The 18,812-nt window shown below is 41.1% G+C and overlaps 3 protein-coding genes across 14 annotated transcripts in view; 1 reads left to right on the top strand and 2 right to left on the bottom strand.

Moving 5' to 3' along the window:
• Positions 1 to 284: 284 nt before the first annotated feature.
• LOC108092824 (putative odorant receptor 92a) lies at positions 285 to 1,834 on the bottom strand. The gene is given in 4 exon segments (XM_017192628.1): positions 285 to 426; positions 428 to 526; positions 584 to 782; positions 967 to 1,834. Coding segments are annotated over 4 exon segments (1,227 nt in total). The 5' UTR covers positions 1,782 to 1,834; the 3' UTR covers positions 285 to 312.
• Positions 1,835 to 8,530: 6,696 nt separating this feature from the next.
• LOC108092831 lies at positions 8,531 to 9,294 on the bottom strand. The gene is made up of 2 exons (XM_017192635.1): positions 9,175 to 9,294; positions 8,531 to 9,114 (listed from the first exon to the last, which is right to left on the bottom strand). Exons 1-2 carry the CDS (start codon positions 9,291 to 9,293, stop codon positions 8,664 to 8,666), a joined length of 570 nt encoding a protein of 189 aa, XP_017048124.1. The 5' UTR covers position 9,294; the 3' UTR covers positions 8,531 to 8,663.
• A 7,619-nt stretch (positions 9,295 to 16,913) lies between these two features.
• LOC108092860 (protein sidekick) overlaps positions 16,914 to 18,812 on the top strand; it is a 79,010-nt gene continuing 77,111 nt past the window's right edge. For 11 of the 12 annotated variants that reach the window (XM_017192693.2, XM_017192692.2, XM_017192691.2 and 8 more), the window contains exons 1-2: positions 16,914 to 17,116; positions 17,610 to 17,876. In XM_017192693.2, the coding sequence (XP_017048182.1) occupies positions 17,726 to 17,876 (151 nt within the window). In that variant the 5' untranslated portion in view covers positions 16,914 to 17,116; positions 17,610 to 17,725. The other variant, XM_017192683.2, reaches the window with a different exon arrangement.

Here is an 18,812-nt window from a genome sequence, read left to right as displayed (position 1 = left end):
TGGAATGGTTTTATATATTCCACAATATCGGATTATTATTATTATTTTTAAAAACATCCCGTGGTTTGTAAAAAAATTAGCTATAAACATTTATGACTACTTAGGCCAAAGCTCTTTCTTTAATCCTGAAAAAAAACTTATTTCGGAAATGGGAAAATTCTGAATGCATTTCCGTTTTCACAAGAATCAGTAGGAGTATTAAAAGAAGTCTGGATTTGTTTAATGCATACTATTTCTTTAACATTTTGTTGACACTTTACAATTCATTTACCTTACATTCCCGATTAGCCACAACTGAAGGCAGTGACTCCTTTACCCATAGTAAGTTGTGCGGAGGAGTGCGAAAAACTGATATGACATGCTGATTACCTTCATGAAGGTGTTGAAAGATATCGGTGGAAAGGTGGGAGGTCTTATAGAGGCGGGGTTTCTGACTGCGCATAATAATAAATTTCAGAATGCGCTTGTATTTGGTACTGGTGGGCAACCAGTTCTGATTGAAGGCGGAGTGGCCGATCCGAGAGCTCTAAAAAGCATTAGAATGTCAGCAGATGTTTCATTGAATTTACTATTCAATACTCACCGAAGAAATCATTTCATCTCCGTAGTAACAGACCACAAAGACTTGAACCAGCGAGGCCGAGAAGAAGATGAAGTAGAGCACAATGTCCTCCACATTGGAGGCTGTGATCTGAAAGCCAGCGAAGCAAATCACCAAGGAGGCGGCAATAAAGTTCCAAAGGATCAGGAAGCTAAATATGTTGTTAACCTCCTCGCTGAGGCTGCAGCAAGAAATGAAGAATTTTAAACTTAATTTCTCCTGCGAATTAAAATCTCTTATAAATACACCGGAAAGTATGCTTCTTTTTTAATGAGTAAAAGGAGAACGAATAGCATTCTTTCAGGAGTCTTTGGAGTGAATTCTAGATATGTAGAGATTTTAGATTATAGAGATTTTAAACCTACTCCAAAGCCCTGGCATGATAGACGACCAAGTTGTGGAGGTACTGGATGTTCTCCTCATCCGTGTGCTCGCCGCCATCGTAGGCCTCCAGGTCGTCGGCTATGAAATTGAAGTGCATGGTCAGCTGGGTGATGGTCGTGATGAGCAGCAGATCGACGCAGACGTAGGAAACCCCGGCGACGTAGGCACAGTGGGCCAGTCCCCAGTAGGAGACCCAATAGACCCTCAGATCCGTTTCGGCGTCGTAGGGAAACAGAATGTGGAAACCGTAGTTGCGTTCGAAAATCTCCGATCCCAGTAGGTAATACTTAATGGTCGACTTGATGGCCGGATAAAAGCTGAAGGACGAGGTGTAGGTCATGCAGAGGATGGTGAATAAATTCATGACCCTGCTCATGTGCTTCTGGTAAAAGGGGACGTGATACTTCCGCTGCGACTCCAAATCCACGGGGTATATCTCCTTCAGATCGTCGAGCAGTTGAACTAAACGCTTTCGATTCACCGTCAGTCCGAACTGTTTGAAATCGGCCATGAAACTGAAGCCGATGCAAGGCGCCACCGCAGTGGCCTCCAATAGAGTTGTGGTCGACATGATGTGCACGATGAAGTAAGCGATTTCACCGACCACGTACGCATTGAAGTTGAGGAAACCGAGCACCAGGTAGAATCTAAGTAGATAGCGCCTGCACACATTCGGATCCCTGTCCGAATAGAGATCCTCGCCGATGGTCTTGTAGAACTTCATCGGGAACGAGGTGAGCTCCTCGAAGGTTACCACCTCGTCCTCGTCCTTTGGCTTGCTCTTGCGGAACAGCATGGCGATCTAATGGCGTTTAATCGCCGGATCCGCTGCTCCTCAACTTTTTATAGTGGGCGCTCGGTCGAACGGGAGGCGCATTAAATCGCCATGAGCCAGCCTGCGCTGACCTCATAATTACTTAATTGAATTTCGGGTAATTGCAGACACCTGCCAACACTGGCCTGCTAAAATATTTAGCTCTTGCATATGACTCGCAGGAATGTTCCCATGGCTACACAGAGAAAACTGATAACTGAGCTTTATAAATTAAAAACTGAACGGCTAAAAAAAAGGAAAGAAAATATCAAGATTTGTAATTATTTAATCATTAATCCTTTTCCAACACTCACCCGCCTAAATGTGTATTAATAAATATTTTTTTTAGGTACATTCACAATAATCCCGTTTGAAAGATTAAATCTATTAAAGCCGGAAGGATTTAACGGGCTGGACTTTGAGTCCGTCCGCCAGCAATCGACATCAAAGACAAGTTCGCAAATCAAGTGGGAGATGTAAGTACCATTGTGCCCGGGGAGTCCTTTGGCCCACTTACTAGCAAAATGCCAAGCGAATATCCTTCGGTGATTCGGTTTTGATGAATGTGGTGATGTGTGTGGTTTCCATAACCCCCGCTCATTTTCGGTCTTCTTCACAGCAGTTTGGCATTTCAACGGAAAGTTTAAGCTTGAGCCACAGCCTGCTTCAATTATTCATTAGGAATGTCCGTCGTCTGGCATCAAATATGTATGTGCTGGCATATATATCCGACCAATGTCCATATCCCCAAGCTAAGATTTGTTCAAGACGGCCACTGAGAACAAAGGCTTGGATTGGATTTCCCAAAACAATACCCTATTATATGGCTTCAGAATGTAGGAGAATTTCAAAGTCCTCGAATTAATCCTAGAGCAATAATGTTAGGTCATCGGAATCGCTGGGTTTTCGTGTCCAGATTCTGAGGCTGCATACTCCATTCCTTTATTTCAATTCGAATAATAGATAAATGGTAGTAACCGGCACTAATTTCCAATTTTCAATACAGCTGCAAACATTCCTGATCACAGACTTGGAAAATTTAAATTCGTTGATTTGTTTACCTTACGCTTAGTTTGCGGTTAAAGTTTCGCAATTAAATGCTGCATAAATTACATGCTTGTGCAAATGCGTCAAATAATTTACGGCAAATTGAAATTAATTTGAGTTACATGTTCGCCGCAACCGAATGCACAAGCAAATCAAATGTAAACTTTAATAATAATACGAGTATGCAGCAAAAAAAAAAAAAAAAAAATCATCCGAAAAAGCCCGACATTTTCCGACTTACAGGCGACGCACATGCAAATGGGCATTTCATGGCAGTGGTAATTAGTTTAAAGAATACTTATACATTTATGGCCTGGCTGACGATGTGAGAATGAGTCGAATTCCATATTTATTGGCTGGCAGCAACAGCAGCAGCAACAGCAGCATTCAGTGTGCAAATATGTGTGCGTTGGATAAACAATTAAATCGGAGATATCAGTGCTCATTGGGCTAATAATTGAGTTAAATATTTGCAGACGGAAATTCAAAACAACTCAGGGCCGTCTGCCATATGCCTCAAATTGAAATACATTTTAATTCGAAGCGTTGACTCAATTATTAATGCAAATTAATTGCATTGCCATTAGCACGAACGTGTGCCTGCCTCATCGGAGTCTCTTGTTTTTGCAGCCCAGAGGATGTGCGATGTGCAACACTTGCCACGTGCTGCCACACACAACACACACAACAGTTGTCACCCAATCACCTCTGCTTTATTTGCGTTAAATTAATTCTTTAATTAGATTCTCGTATGCCCATATTGTGTTTCCTTTGTATATAAACATGTCCATCAGTCGAATATCTATCTGATTCTGTTAAAAAAAAAAGTAGCAGCACACTCTTTTTGACTTTTGCATGTGGTGCATATTAATTCGCAATCATGGCTTCTTTTTTTCCTGAGTGTACTCTCCCCGCTTTGTATTTTTAATGGCGCCCAACTGCTGGCCGACAAATATAGTTTGTGCCGATTAGAAGTCGTTTTAGCTCTTCTAATGTCAAATTGGAATTTACATCTGGGGCAGCACAGAACCAACTGGAAATGCGCTCGTGGTCCAGTCTTCAGTCTTAATATTCAGGTAGAAGGCATAAAGAATTATCTCTCTACCAATTTAGTGAAATTGCGATGCCCTTGTGCCATCGACAATAGCAATTTTAAAGATTCCTAAACCCCCGCACACACAATTGGGCAATTGCTAGAAAACTTCCTGTAGGCTGCAGGGTTTTCCGAAGGGGAAACTTCATTTCCATCACTTGTCGATATTTGACGATGTGTGTGTGCAGCACAAAAATTTCTATTACAATTTTTGGCTCAATTTTTTCCCACTCAGGTTTGAACTATCAAAGGCCAAAGGCGCATTAGGTTTCAAAAGAGATGTGTTTTTGCCCCCCGTTTCGCCCATTCTGCATTTTCCAGCTGAGAATTGAGCTGTCGGCTGTCCGAACACACAATGCCAGCTCGTCTGTGTGTGTGTGTGGGTAAGCGAACGAGTGTGCGTGTGTGTGTGTGAAAGGGTATTCTCGGCCATCAAAATGTTCTCAAACATTTCAGCAAAATGTTGCCTTAAATTCCTCTACAAGTGGTATGCATTCTTGACCCAAAGCTTTGAAAAATCAACTTCCTCGATTACTGTAAAGTATGCTGTGGAAATTTTAAGATATCCTTGGTGGTCCTGAAATCCAGATTTTACATTTACTTAATCGCAATGTATAAAATACACAGGGTTTTGTGTTAGATATTTCTTTCCTCTTTTGAAACAATTTATTCTACAAAAGTATTGTCTTTTACAAAAATGATTTGCCAGAGCATCGGACTTCGACATAAACACTTTAATCGCTTACAAACCCGTTTCCCCTACCCGTTTACCTCGTGAATTTTTTTTCTTTGTTGGCATAATATTTAAATTGGTTGGCTCGGCAAAGAAATGCAAACTCAAAGAAGTCCTTTCCACATTCACTGGATGCGCATTTTTTTATCCTACCTTCGGGATGGGTTTAGAGCACTGCTTCCGACACTTTCAACAATGTTTGCCAGTGTGGGGAAATATCAGTTTTGGGCATCTGAGGAAAGGGCAAAAGAAAGGGCAAAATCTGTTCAGAGAGCGTAAAGAAAACACGGGCGGAAAATTTCAGGTGTTGAAAAAGGCAACTAAAGTCACGCTTTAATTGCGCTTGAGAATTTTATATGAAACACACTCAAAAATGCAACAAAATAAGGTCCAAACGCACGTATCCTTCAGCTGCATAACGGTAAATGTGGGTGCAAGCCTGGTTTTACCGTTTCTGCTTCTTCTTCTTATTCGCCTTCTTCCGTTATTTATGGTCACTTAACGCGTAACCTTAAAAATGTCCGTCGACAAAAAGGGAGAAGCCAAGATGTAGAAATTCCTGCAATTTATTGACTACCACAACCAGCGGACACTGTCCATTGATTGCCAATTGATTTGTCGAGTGTGTGGGCGTGGCCAGTAGTCGGCTAACCAGTGGCTTTTTCGGGGGCGTGCCGTTTGGTACAGTGTGGCCAAGTTAAAGCACAAAAGTCCGTTTTGGGTTGTGTTCCGAATTGTTCGCCTTAAGTTTACCCCTTTCCACCAAAAAGTTTTAAGTAAAAAAAAATAACTTGCGAATCATAAGTATAATTTTGGTAAAAGATTTTATTGGTTCACAACATTTGGTATACAACTGCAATTTCGCTTCCTGATAAAGTACTTGAATCCATAATTGTGAACAAAAAAGGATCCTTGAGGGATCTTTACATCCTAAAGGAACTTTGCTGGCGACTTATGACCCAAAATGAACAAGAGAAATTGTCCAGCACTAGCATATTCGTTAAAATTACCGCAGTGAGCGTGATAGAGGAAAGAGGAAGAGGAAGAGGAAGGTCCTGAGCCTGAAAGGAGACAACCACATAGCTTATGCAGTCGAGACCGAGGAAGGGAACCGAGTACTGTACTGCACTGATAAAAAACATTAGCATGTTCACAAATATGTATTGATAAGTTCAATCCAAAGTCACACTGAAAATATATATTTTTTTTTGTTAAATTATTAAATTGAAACACGAGTGTATTGTACATTTGATAAAATACTATCATCGAAGCACATCAGATTTTCTTTGTCTGTGCAAATGGAACCAGGCGAATCCCATGGCCGTATCCGTACAGCCAGCCTCGCGCACCGGAGCCGGAGTGATGGGCCGTGGCCCAGGAATCGCAGCGGAAAGGGATCTCGGTGAGGTTCGGCACGGCAGGACGAAGTGCAGAAGTGCAGGGAGGTGGCAGTCAGTAGTCAGTAGTCGGTAGTCGGTAGTCGGCAGACAAAAGCACGCAAAAACTTTGTTGCAAAACACTTAGCACACACATATGAATGTGGAACAGGCGACAAGGCTTTCCAGAAGGATATCTGCCTTTCAGCTAAAACAACTCAATAGCTAACAAAGTCTCTGAGGTTCGTTTACCGAATCCTCGCTTCATGGGATCTTGAACTTGCTTAAGAAGTGCCCATTGTTTCTCTGCTAATTCGGGATTACGAGTTGATTGTTCCACTATTTTATTGCTGAGTAACTTAGAAATGGCTTTTAATATTCTTACTAAACAACTCCGTTACTCTTGTCGCCTGATTTTCGCATGTTAAATGCGCGCCGCCACACATTTCTCATTGAGTGCGGCTATGTGGAGAACGAGTGCAAGGATGTGAGTGTATTGTGCATTGTCTGGTTAGTCCTTTCCGCATATATTTGAAAATAAAGTTACGACAAGTTGCACTCAATTTTCAGCATTTACTGTCAGCGCACAGGCACGCCACGCCAGCCAGTTGAGCAGTACAGTAAAGTCAGGGAAAGAGGGCAAAAACAAAAAAAAAACCGGACAGAGAAAGGCGGGTACTGAACCCAAGGACTCGTGCAACAAAAACTGTGTCAGGCCCAACGATGGTGGACAGTGGCCAGGGCATATAAAGCCAGCACTCCAAAAAATATTCCTTTAAAACTAAACACGGAAAATACTCAGAAAAAGCGGTTGGGAATTCTAAGCGCCTTCCTTGTAAAGTACTATCTCTGAACATAAAACAAAGTAAAGAATAAGCGGTTGGGAATTCCAAGCGCCTTCCTTGTGATGTACTACCTCTGAAAATAAAAATAAGTAAAGTAAATTTTTAGAAGTACCATGTAAATTTTTTTTATTTGATCAATGTTTTTTTTGCGTGTAGAAACAAAGCCTTGCAACGCATAAACGCTTGAAATGAATACGTGTTACAATTGTTAGCCCCGTAACTCCCCACGGGACCCTAAGCCCCTTGGCAAACCGCTATCGCCTATTGCAAGCTACGCCCATGGGCATGTCACCCCGAAGCCCCCCGACAAGTGTTCTTTTGCGATTTGCAAACATTTTCATTATGCCCATGGACATGGGAGCGTGCCTCTAAATTGATCAGGAATATTGTTTTACACACATGCCTGAGTGAAATGGGATCAAAAATGTATTGCTTCAGGTACGAGTGCTTGAGACCCAATAAAGTGGGGGCATAAACTGGTCAGGCCTTGATAAATGCACTTTTTTTATGAAACATGTGCCATCATAAGAGCTCTTCTAACGCACTGGGTATCTTGTTTCAATAGAGGAGTTTTCTTTTAGCAATTACTTTGTCGCAATAGTTCCGAGAATACAATTCTTAAACAGAAGTACGTGATTATTGAAAGTAAGGAAGATAGTATACGATATAATTTCCCAATTACACGTTGATTCCAAGAATAATGACTGGTAAAAAGTGAATTCCTTGAGGAGCCGAGCTCAGATAAGCGACTTTTCGAAGGACAATGAATGGAGGACACCGACGGTACGTGAATCCTGCCTTACGGTCGTCGTGACTCGCAACTTTTTGCTTCCCTACAAGCACCAGGCACCAATCCCAAATGAGTCCGGTGTGGTTGCACTTTTATGGGGCAAGAGTACATAAAAAAGGTGGTTTGTTTTACTACTGAAATGGCCTTCAACCAGTTTTTTCCGTTTTTTTTTATTGCATAAGACTGTAAGACTATACGGCTTTTGTACAAATAACCATTCGCTATTTCTGCGTTGGTGAATTCAAACCATTTTGTCCGGCCAAACTGACCAAGGGATTTCTGCGTGTGTATCTGCTCGACTCTTTTGGAAGATAAGCTCTGCAGGTGGTCCTCGTCGTTCCCGGCATTTGCATACGGAATTGTGTGGTGCGTGCGAAGTAACGTCAACAAAAAAAAAAAAGGGGGAAGGCCAAAGTGGCAAGAGTGGTGGCTGTAGTAGTCCACCGCCCACGTCCGCATCACATCTCACTCTGAAAAGTGTCACACAGCCAGCTGTCACAGCCTCCGGCAGCTGCAAGTGTATTTAAATTTCAACAAATTAGCTTAGTAAATTAGCTGCTCATAAATCTGTGGCCATTAAAACACGGACGACACGCGAGAGACGGGACGCCGGGGAACCTGGCGTTCCGAAATGGAGATGCAGATTTAGGAGACAGTTGGGACAGCCAGAGCGACAGCATCTGTCGTTGGCTTAGTTTCCATTTAGCCAAGATCCGCTCGGTGTTTCCCTAAACGTAATTAAACGGTATCCAGGCACGTGCACAAGCCAACTGCTTTTCTAATGATCTGAATCGGGTTTCGGCTGCTTCCCATATTTTTTCAAATAAAGAAAAAAAGAGCTGTGGTATCCTATTTAGTATTTAAATGTTATTATTTAAATCAGGATGAAAGTGTTTACAGCCAAAGCTCGCTCACGAGCTCAATCAAATTTTCGCCGTGATTTGTGTGATTCAATTAGATTAAAACTGGAGGGGAAGCCTTCAAGCTGTCGGTAGATTGGGATTGCGCTTGCCGGGATCGGTGTCGCCACGACCACCGTTTTCCGTTTCAGGTAGAAGTCCGCAGGGTTTGCCCAGGCGATTGTGGTAGATTCCAGCGGATCGCAGACGTTCGTTCAACTGGTCGCGGTTGAGAGACACATTGCTGTTGCCATCGGAATCCACCATGCGGTGGGCCACCAGACGCCCAATGTTCAGCAGTTGGCCAACGCGGTAAGTGTATGGGGATCCGGCTTGAGGGACCATGGACTCGAAGGCGCAAACAGCCTGGATGCCGGACATCTCCGGACAACTCAGCGATATGTCCCGGGAACAGCATGGCAGATCGAAGTAGGCATCGTCGTTAGTGTAGCGTTTGGAATTTTGCTTGACCAGTTTCTCGACAATCTCGCTGATCTTCATCTGGTCCTCCGTCTTTAAAAAGTTGGCCATTCTGTGTGCAAAGTTTATCTTTCCTACTCGCAATGTTGCAGACACGAATGAATGGACTTACCTGTTCTTCTCAGTGTTAAGAAAAATAGAAGATTTTACGATACAACCGGATCTGAATGAATAGAAAAGCTGAACGCAACTCTCTGACAAGTATTGAACAAATCTGGCAAGGACAGCCATTCCAATGAAGAGATGATTGCAAACTAACTCGAAATGGAAACTGGTATTGCACCATTTATTCAGCAAATAAAGAACCAATTCAATTAAACCAATCGCTCTGCCGCACAAGAGTTAATTAATAGCAATAAATTGTTTGTTGAAAATCGTAATCATATTAGCAAACATTTTTGTCCCTCGTTTGGCACACTTTTACTCTATGCAATGCTGGGATGGCTCTTATCAAAGTCAAGTTTGCTGTCTCACTTTTTGCTTGGTCAGCTACTACTAGTTTTTCCGGAGTCCTTTTCCCCAAAGTGTTGGGTGGGGGGTGGGGGGTGTACGGCATACATTAGCCACACAAGTTCACGTATGGGACACCCAAAATATAGAGTCACATTTTGCCAGGGGATTTTTGGGGGGTCTTGGCACGTGGGTCATATGCGGACCGAGTCGCCCCACAAATAAGTTGTAAAGTGGAGTGCCTGCTGGGTGGCGCATGCAGATGGGGTGACGGCAATTTCCAGGCAGTTAAAATAATTGCAACAAATTTTCAAGTTTTCCTTATTATCCCTTTTTGCATGCTCCTGCACATAATCCAAACGCAAACAACAGACTGCAGGGGCAGAGGCGTCCTTCCCCCAAAGAGGCAGAGGAAGGGGGGTTGTGGGGATTGTGGGGCTGTCTGTAAGAGCTCGGGGCTCGGCAGCCACATAAATGTTTTAAGCTGTTGTGAATTATGGTAATGAATGTCAGCGCAAACTTCCGGATGCCTGGGCTCAGACCGAAGACCAGACCCGACTAAAGCCTTCCATATCCACCTGCTTCCCCAGATCCCCCTTTTCTCCCTCCCCCTTCACTGACAGCACAGAAGGAAGGGAAGGGAAGGGAAAGGGAAAGGGGAGTCTCTGGATCCCCCACAACCGCTGCGCCTTTTGTTTTGACCGTCTTTTGTTCTCGGCCACGTCGCCACTCGACGACATTGGCCAATGGCAACGGCGGCGTCGGAAATGCAACGTTTTCAACTGCATGCGAAACATAATTGACAAACGCTTACACTCGGTTACAATCGCCAACGGAGGGCGAACTCTGGCATTAAGTCGATTGAGAATTGGATATATTAAGCTTTATTTTCATTATTTTAACACATTTCCAATATTATTTCAATTCCTTGCAAACCAAATTTACCAAGAGAGAATTTTTGATAGAACAAAAGTGTTGAGATGTCAGAGTTTGATGTTGCCAAAAAATAATGCAATCCTTAACCACTGTTTAATGAGTTTTTTTTGTGAGAAAAGAAAGAGAATGTTAAGTAGCGTTTTTGCGCACAAAAATTACAGCACAGTGATCGCATTAATTGGGAAAACTTTTAAATTAATATTTATATATATATATATGGATAGTAATGGCAACTTCTCAAGGGAAATAAAAAGTGTTCAGTGCACACGAGAATACTTGTACTCGAATATGAAAAATGTGTACGTATTTTACCATTTTACCCGCAAGCCACCGAATTGAATCGATTTCCGAGTGGATAACTGGCGATAGCCAGGGTTCGACACCACGGTGCGAGTTGCATGCCGCAAGACAATGCCACAATCCGCAACAATGTTGCTGCTGGCGCTATTTGCTGCTATTTGCTGCTGCTGCTGGCCAAGCAGTCTGCAGTCTGGCAAGCGAGCCAAGTGAGCCAAGTGAGCCTGCCCCTGACCAGAGCGTTTCCTCTGGGAATCCCCGCCAGGAGGAGGCCAGCGGCACTCCTGATTTATGGGGTCGCGCATTGCCATTTTTACCTGTCCATAACAAATTGGACACCAGTTGATAGAAGCGCCAACTTGTCGCAATGCAGCAGGACGGCCAAGAGCCGGCCAACCCGCAAATGCTCCACCCACTCGGCATTGGAGCGAAATTACTTATTGGAAACAGGAGGGAGTTAACCGAGGGGAATCCCTAAGTGCCGGCAAAGAGAGCTCCATTCAATTGGTTAGCTGTGCGAAAAGTGTTTCAGCTTTGTTTCAGATTATACCCAGCATAAAATCCTTTTTTTTTGCCGCTCACAAAGTTGGGCTTTTACCTTCATTTTGCCAACAGCAAAGGGAAGCGCGTGCAAACATTGTGAGTTTTAATGCAGAGCACTTAATTAAATTGTGCAAACGGGCAGGCATGCAAAATAATTGTAATTAAATGAAATTGCGATAAATAATTAAATTGTTTGCATAGAAAAGAATCGCATTTTTCGACAAAGCTGCCATAATTCGCAGCTAATTGAGCGATTATCGACGAGTTTCCCCGCGGGGAAAGCAGCTTGTCACAACTTAAGCGATGATTTGGTTACCTTGTAAGGCGGGCCACGCCCTCTTTTACCTCCTGCCGCCCACGGGCAAGTTGCGTTGTAATTTCGTTAATCGATAAAGTGTCAGATTAACAATGTTCGACATCCGGTAATGACGGCCATCATCAGCTTTGCAACGGATATGCGAGTGTATAGTATGTGTGCAGTATGCCATTGACACCTTAGTTTTCGGCAATTACGCCCACGGGGCCACGCCCACCACTTACGATGCACAGGAGAAACCACAGTCTATCAACTCCGGATCTCCAGGATAATCCCACTCCAACTCCTGATTCGCTGACTCGCTCACTCAATGTCGCATTAGTCACACAAAGAGGATGTTTGAATAAATGAGCTGCCGCATACAAACAGACTTTACACTTCGAGAAAAAATTAGTCAACTTAAAGAAGAGTTTATGACTGCAGACAATTAAAAAACAGGTATATCCCTTGAAATCGTATTATTATTGACTAAGTTATGGGCTCTCTATGAGGACTTCTAAAAGTAAAAATAATTCTGTGATTCTAAGAATCTCTGACAGTTTTTCTCCAAGTGTTGAGTGTTCTTCGCAGCTTCTACAATCCATTGAAATCGTATTTATATTGACTAAGTTATGGGCTCTCTATGAGGAATTATTCTGTGATTCTAAGAATCTCTGACAGTTTTTCTCCAAGTGTTGAGTGTTCTTCGCACCTTCCACAATCAACAATTGCATTCGCCCGATGCGCTTCATTTGACAGAAATTTAAATTCGATTAGCCGAAAGTGTTCGTGTCCGTATCGGCAGTCCATTTCCGGATGTCCACATCCGCTGCCGTGTGTCCCGTGTGCAGCATCTTCACTTCCATCTGTCTCCTGAAATCCTGAAGTCCTGATGTCCTGATGTCCTGAAGTCTCCGCTCACATTGTCGGCAAATGCCAATAACGCAAAGTCCTGGTTTATTTCCCTGTCAAAATGGCATGGCCATGGGTGGCGGGGCCAGAGGGGATCGGTGTTGATTGGCAACATGGACTAGGGTTGAGGATTGGGGGGGTGAGGGGTTGAGGGGTGAGGGGTTAGGGGGTTCGATGTTGCAAATGCCGAAGAACAAACAGCAACAACAATAAAAGGAATTGGATTGGAATGACTGCTGCTGCTGGAACTTGTTGCGCTTCTATTCCTCCGAACCCCCTTCTTCTCTCCATGGGAGTCCGCGGGCGATTTAAGGGGGGTGAAGGGGGTTGAAGGGGATGAAAGGGGGTGGTGGGTACGTGGCTGCAGTTGCGGTCCGTGGTCCAAGCAGATGGATTTTCGTGCGCAAATAAATTTGACAGCTGCTAGTCCGGATTAGGATAATGCCCTTTCTCTTCGGTTCAAATTGGAAGTGCTTGATTTTATAATGGCGCTTGACAGCCAATGATTCTATTTAATGATTCTCCAGTTAAAAACTTGATTAGCTTATGTGTACATTTAATTAATTTAGGTTTCTTTGATAATTAAATTTATAAAACCAAGGTTTATTTGGACTTATAAGTGAGGAAGCTACATAAGTAGCATTAAATTCCTTATTTGAGTTTTTAAATTAAATTTCAAATTAGTTTATTTGAAAAGTGCATTCAAAGTCGGTTGGCATGTGCAGTTGCCAATTTCCCCGCTGTTGTTTATCACGTTTTTGTTGCTTTTTTTTTTGCTGTTGCTGTCGGTGGGGTTTTCGTTTGTTTTTGTTGCATACTTTGTGTGATTTGCCAACGAGCTTGTCAACACCAAAACCCCGTGGGGATCCAAAAGGGGGGTTTTTTGAGGGGAGCTGAAACGGATTGGCCGGTTGTGATTTGTTTTTTTTTTTTATTCTAAATGCATTTCGTATGCACACTGACCACACAGAAATAAATGATTGAATATTATATGCGCAACAATTGAGTTACTCTTTATTTAACGTTGAAATTGCTGCCTGCCGATCAGAGATAAAAGTAAAAAACATTTTACTTATGGGAAAATGGAAAACCTTGGATTCAAGAACTTGAAAAACAAAAGTACTGACTTAAAGAGAAATACTACTACTCCCTCTGAACTTTGAGTTTGTATCAGACTACTTGACTTTTCTTTTTACTGTGCAGCTATTTTCCATTTTCCTATTTCCCCCACACTCACTCACTTTTTTTTTCTGTCGTCGCGTCCGTGTGTAGCATAATTTTTTAAGCACATTTCAAATCAATTTGAGTGTTAAGCCATGTCCGACTGACCAATCGGCTGGCCATGTGGAAATTGAATGGATCACAGGTCACATGGAAATGGGGGGTGAAATGCTCCGTTAATCATTTAACTCAATTAGGCATAATTAAGTTTTATTTTTTGGCCGGGAGTTTGGGGAATTTGTAATGAAGAGTCAAATTGCAATGACACAAAATAGAGGAATAAATAACACGGAGATGGGTATCTGGAGCATGTGAAAAGCTTTTTCAATTACAATTAATTGGTGGCAAAAAAGGGAGTTTCTCATTTTCAGGTTTAATCTTAGTTTCCCTTTTTGAGTTTTAATTATGTTGGTCATTTAAATGTGATTTCATTTAAGTTGTGGCCTCATCCAGATTACAATTACACCCGTTGAGCAGCGTCAATATTTTTATGTTTAATCTTCGCAGTTTTTATTTACACATCATTGCATTTGACAATTGTTTATGTATTTTAATACCAGGTTGGTCAGCTGGGGCGGCGATTATTAAAATGTTTTAATTCCAACTGTCATTGCATTGTTTGATAATTCGAATCTTAATTTGCGTCGAATTTGACTTTCGTTTATTTACTGAAATGTATTTTTAACATCTTTAATAAATTCTCCAATGCCGTCGGTTAAATGTCTCTCGCTTTGAATTTTTTCACTTATTTTTTGACTGCCTTGCTAATATTATGACATTTTATGGTATTTTTAAACAGCTTTTTGCTCTTCAATTTTCTTGGCTGCCATGCAAAATGTGGCTCATTTCCCGCTCAATCTACGATTGCGCTTTTCACGGCTTGTCTCCGATTTGCAGGACGCATGTTATTTTAGCTCCGAAAGGTAGGCAACACTTTTTTCTATTTGATGGGCAAAGAAAACTTTTGCCTGGATTTCCGATTTGCCTGGCTCTGGTGGTTTTGAGCGTGTGTGTGTGTGTGAGTGCTTGTGCGGCAGGCAAACAGAGGAGTGAAAGTGGTGAAAGCGCAACTCAAATACTATTGCACGGATACACCCACACGGCTGTCGAGATTCTCGTCGTTGGTGGGATTTTGCCAACTTGTTGCGCAAACGACAAAATTTCCAACTCAAAACAATACGACACATGCGTGGGTGTGCGCAAGGGGGCAGATGCAAAATTGAGTGAAACAGTCGAGCAGCTTTCTTTTATTTATTATTGAAAGAGTGAGTATGAAGAAAGAGTGAAAAGAATTGCCGGATGATTTTTGTATTTGTTTTTAAAACCGAAATTCATTTATTTCATCAATGAGGTTGCTTTTATCTGTGCATTTAAAGACCTCATTTCTCGCAATCGACAGAAGTGCACTTCGCGCCAGCCATTCTCATAATATATATTTTGTTGATTAAAAAAAGTTCCTCCTTTTGGCGAGTCCTAGCCTCTGGAACACCCCCTATCGCCGCCCTTTGGCCGCGTAATTGTTGTGTTGTTAATTAACTGAAATCGCATTAATAAAGTTACTTGAAAATGCGCTTGCCATCGTATGTGTGTGGTTACTAGCGAAAATATCGTGACACGGTCAACGTTTAAGCACTTTATTGGACTTTCTTTACTTAAACATAATAAATAATTAAAAGAGAAATAATTTATTTTATCCTTAGTTGATTTTCAAACAGTTAAACTGTTGGCTTTTCTTTGAAATATTATTAACATTTATCGAATGTCAAAATGGTATCCCGCATTCGGTTAAATGTCATCTCTGAAAAGGCTGTTTATGCTGCTCGTTTTGTGTGTGGAGCCGCCGCAGCGCATAAAAAGTTTTAATTGGCAAGCGACGAAGTTGACCTGTGACCTCTGGCGGGACATACACACACGCACACCGCACCAGAGCACACACACACACACGCACACGCACGCAGAGAAGCGACAACAATTTTTAAGTGCATTTTGAAATGCACATTTTATTTCGCATCTTTCTCTGCGTGTTGCGTTGCTGTTTCTTCTTCAACTTGTGTGGGGAAATGGGTAAAAACACCGCACACAACTTACAATTGCATTACATTTTGCATACATTTTGTGTGTGTTTAATTTTAATGCGGAGAAAATGCCAAGTTTAATAGCCAAAATGTGTTGTTTTACACACTTAAAAAATGAATGCACCCAAAAAGAAAAACGCTGGGAAAACCGAAAGGGGGGTAACTTAATCAGAATTTATTTATTTGCATATTCGTACATGCATTTTCCATTAAAATCGCTCCTGGAATTTCGCAATGCCAGAGGGCCAAATTCAGCAGGAGTTGACTTTAGAGTACTTTTTACATTAATATTATGCCTTTAAAATAAAATAACTCTCCATTTCTTATTAAAAACTCGTAAAAATTCATACAAAACTTAACCGTCTTGCATTTCCGCTCTAAGTTTGAACATAATACAAATTTGGTTTTTAACGAATGTTCGAAAATAATTTTTTATTTGTTTCAAATCAGTAAAGGTTACGGTTTGTGATTGAGTCAGCCGTCTAATTCCTTCAATCAAACAGCAATTAGAAACCAGATGGCGCCACTCAAATGTTTTCCGCTCAAATTTGAGTGAAGTGGCAGTTCTGAGTTTGAGTACCAGCGTGCTGGCTTTGAGCGGATTTTGCACAGTGTGGTGGGTATGATTTAATGCGCTTAAATTGTTTTAATTGTTTTACCAAACATTAATTTTATTGAACACATTTTATTTTCAGCAGTTTATACTCACAATGAAATAATATTCATCCAATTAAACCACGATATTTGTATTAAACAGCTTAAAAAATGCATTAATTATTCTATTGTAAGACTTAAAAAAATTATTGGATATTGTTAAAAATTATTACTTAAAAACTATACAACTTACAATTTAAGTAATATGGATAGCGTTGTTAAAATAATTATAATATTTATATGAATATATTTAGTGTGAATAATATTTCCTTTTAATATCTGGTATTAAGATTTTTTAAAAATATGATTTCCGTTAAACTTTTTAAAATATTTTACAAAACTATTTCAAAGAATTAAAAAACACACCGTGTTATTTACAAATTTCAACTTCGAACTTCTTTGCATCCCACTGTGCGAATCGTCGGTCGTGGCCGAAGCAGCAAAGGCAGCGACAGAAGCAGCGCAGTTTGTTTTGGACCCGCTTCGTGAACGGTTGTTTCTCGCTTGCGTTGTTTCTCAGTTTTTCGCTTGCGGAACGATTTGCGACTTTCCGAGTAGCGCGATTCTTGATTTGTTTATTATTGTCGTGTTGAGGGCAAATCTAAAGGTTTTAGTTAAAACTCGTTGGCCGATTAACAAATAACAGCGTTTACCCAAAAGAAGAAAAAGCAGTAAGCGCGTCCTCTCTCTTTATCTCTCTCTTTCGTACCGATCGCGTTTTTTGTTGGTTTTTTGTTCTGTTTTATTGACGATGTTTTGTGTGTGAAATTATGCCGCCAAAAAGCCAGGCAGAATGAAACAAACATTTGTTTAATTAACAAATTTACTAAATGTTTCTTAGTTACGGATATTTGCCAGTGTGTGAGTGTTGGTGAGAATTGCATGAGAAAAACGGGTTCAAAAAACCAGTCTTAAAAACCCAAAAGAAAAAGGGTTCAAAAGCAGTGAGAGCGAAAGAGAGGGAGATTTTTTGGTTTTGCTTCTGCATTCTCATTCCCTCTCTCTATTCGTTTTTGATCGCTCTCTTTCTCTGCTCGCTTCTACCTGTGGCAGGTGTGCTTGTGTGAGTTTGTGAATGCGCGAATGACTGGCACAAAGCAAAAACTGAAAAAGTGACGTTTAAAATTTCATGATTCGCTCTATGTTTTATGTTTTATATTTCAGCCAAAAAAGATGTGAAAAATGAGTGACTAAAACTAAACATTAGACTACAAAGTAGAGAAAAAGCCGGGAGAAAAACTTAACGAAATCTAGGAGATACGGAAACCCAACAACAACAAATGCCCAAATCAGCGGCGTCGTCGCTGCGCCGACGTCGTCCAAAAAAACCAACAACAGTCATCAAGATGCCGTCACTGCCGCAGTCGGCGTCGCTGCTTGCAGCGCTGTTTTTGATCTGCTACTGCGACAGCTGCTTTTTTTGTTACGCGGGTAAGTTATCTTCTTCTTGTTCTTTTGCATTCCCTTATTTTCAGCTCTTTTTTTTGACGAGAAACAAGTACAAAACAAACAGCCGTGGGAATTTCGAAATTAGAAGGAGCCGCACAAAAGAGAACTGAAAATAACCGTCGCGCTTGCAGTTCGAATTTAAATTCGAAGTTCGAACGATCCGCTGCAATTATTGGCTTTTTTGTTTTTCTGCTCTCAATTTTCCGCCTATCAAAATATGGCAGGCATATATTATAAATCGAAGCTCGAGTAAAACTTTATTAAGATTGACTTCTATGAATACATCTTTACAGTTCTCGCTGCAAAACAAAAGAGTCAGGGTAAAAATAAAACCGCTTATCTGAGCTTCTCTTTCAAGAGTGTAAAAATATTTTTCGCTTTTCCACGATCTGCTGGAATTCTCAAGGTTTTCTTCGCCGTGATTCTTCTGTGTGAAAATTATAAAAATGGAACCAGAATCATTAAGCATAACTGTGAAATGGGCTCCGTAATCTAGATTCCAGAACTCAAGTTTCGTGGTTTTAGTGAAGTTTTATTACAAAATACTTAAAACGAAACTTTTTGTCATATTCTGATTAAAAACGTTCCAAAAGTGTTAAAACGGCTTTCAGCTAATGTGAGATAGGATCATATTTTGTCCTCTTTATATTTTTCTTAGTTTTTTCCCTGAGAAAATATCTTATTTCGTTATTGTGCAATGCATTTCCTCCGTTCATTGGAAGACGATCTTTTAGATACAAGAAGATCTGTTTGCAACGAGGCAAAATGAGATCTATCTGCGACGACGCAAAAGAATGCCACATAAATAATCCAATTTTTATCTACATTTGCATTATACTGATTATACTGTAAGACGAATAATTTTCGCTGATCGTATTAAAAATTGTGGGAAATATATCCTCATAGAAGCTCACTGTA

This window comes from Drosophila ficusphila, unplaced genomic scaffold (assembly GCF_018152265.1).
Source record: "Drosophila ficusphila isolate 14025-0441.05 unplaced genomic scaffold, ASM1815226v1 contig_198, whole genome shotgun sequence".
NCBI lineage: Eukaryota > Metazoa > Arthropoda > Insecta > Diptera > Drosophilidae > Drosophila > Drosophila ficusphila.
This window is presented reverse-complemented; position numbering and strand designations above follow the sequence as displayed.

Bases quoted from the DNA above. Each gene is read 5' to 3' on its own strand.
- LOC108092831 (XM_017192635.1), bottom strand. From the start codon at position 9,293: ATGGCTGTCCTTGCCAGATTTGTTCAATACTTGTCAGAGAGTTGCGTT. The intron at 9,115-9,174 runs GTAAGTCCATTC...CTTTGCACACAG, and splicing joins CTTAACACTGAGAAGAACAG to AATGGCCAACTTTTTAAAGA.